Consider the following 710-nt stretch of genomic DNA (forward strand, 5'->3'; position numbering starts at 1 on the left):
CTTTTTCCAGTGGTGCCCAGGGACAGGACAAGAGGGAATGGGCACAAACTTGAGTATAAGAAGTTCCACCTCAACATGAGAAGGAACTTCTTTGCTGTGAGGGTGGCAGAGCCCTGGCAGAGGCTGCCCAGGGAGGTGGTGGGGTCTCCATCTCTGGAGACATCCCAAGCCCACCTGGACACGTTCCTGTGGGACCTGCTCTGGGTGGACCTGCTTTGGCAGGGGGTTGGAGGAGATGATCTCCAGAGGTTCCTCCCAACCCCATATGATTCTATGAGGAGGAGGAAGAGAAGGAGGAGGAGGAAGAGGCTGGTACCTGGATGTCCTGGTGCAGCAGGGCCTTGGTGAGCCGTTTCAGGGAGATGGCGACGTTTTCGGGGAACCCCCCCTTGCGGTTCAGGAGGGGGATTTTGGAGGTGTCCCGGGTGAGAGCTTTGGGGTGGAAATACTTGAGGGCCTTGAAGTCGTTGTGGATGGAGTGGCCGATGACGACCTTCCCGGAGAGGATGCGCAGGATCTGAAGAAGAGGAGGGGTTGGGGAGGGGAGGGGGCACAAAATAGAAGGTTTAAGACACCCGGCAGCACTTCCCCCACTCCAGGGGTGCTCCGGGGGTCCCCACCCCATCCCCGTGTGTCCCCCCATGTCCCCTGTCCCCTTGTCTCCCCGTCTCCGTGTCCCCCCCATCTCCGTGTGTCCCCCATCCTCATGT

The 710-nt window shown here is 59.7% G+C and overlaps 1 protein-coding gene across 1 annotated transcript in view; it reads right to left on the reverse strand.

Annotated features, from left to right (window-relative positions):
* ISG20L2 (interferon stimulated exonuclease gene 20kDa like 2) overlaps positions 1-710 on the reverse strand; it is a 4,028-nt gene that overhangs the window by 1,396 nt on the left and 1,922 nt on the right. Inside the window, exon 2 of the mRNA XM_014961280.1 lies at positions 317-517. Coding sequence (XP_014816766.1) covers positions 317-517 — 201 coding nt within the window. The remainder of the gene's footprint in view (positions 1-316; positions 518-710) is intronic.

This window comes from Calidris pugnax, unplaced genomic scaffold (assembly GCF_001431845.1).
Source record: "Calidris pugnax isolate Ruff unplaced genomic scaffold, ASM143184v1 scaffold371, whole genome shotgun sequence".
NCBI classification, from domain to species: Eukaryota; Metazoa; Chordata; class Aves; order Charadriiformes; family Scolopacidae; genus Calidris; species Calidris pugnax.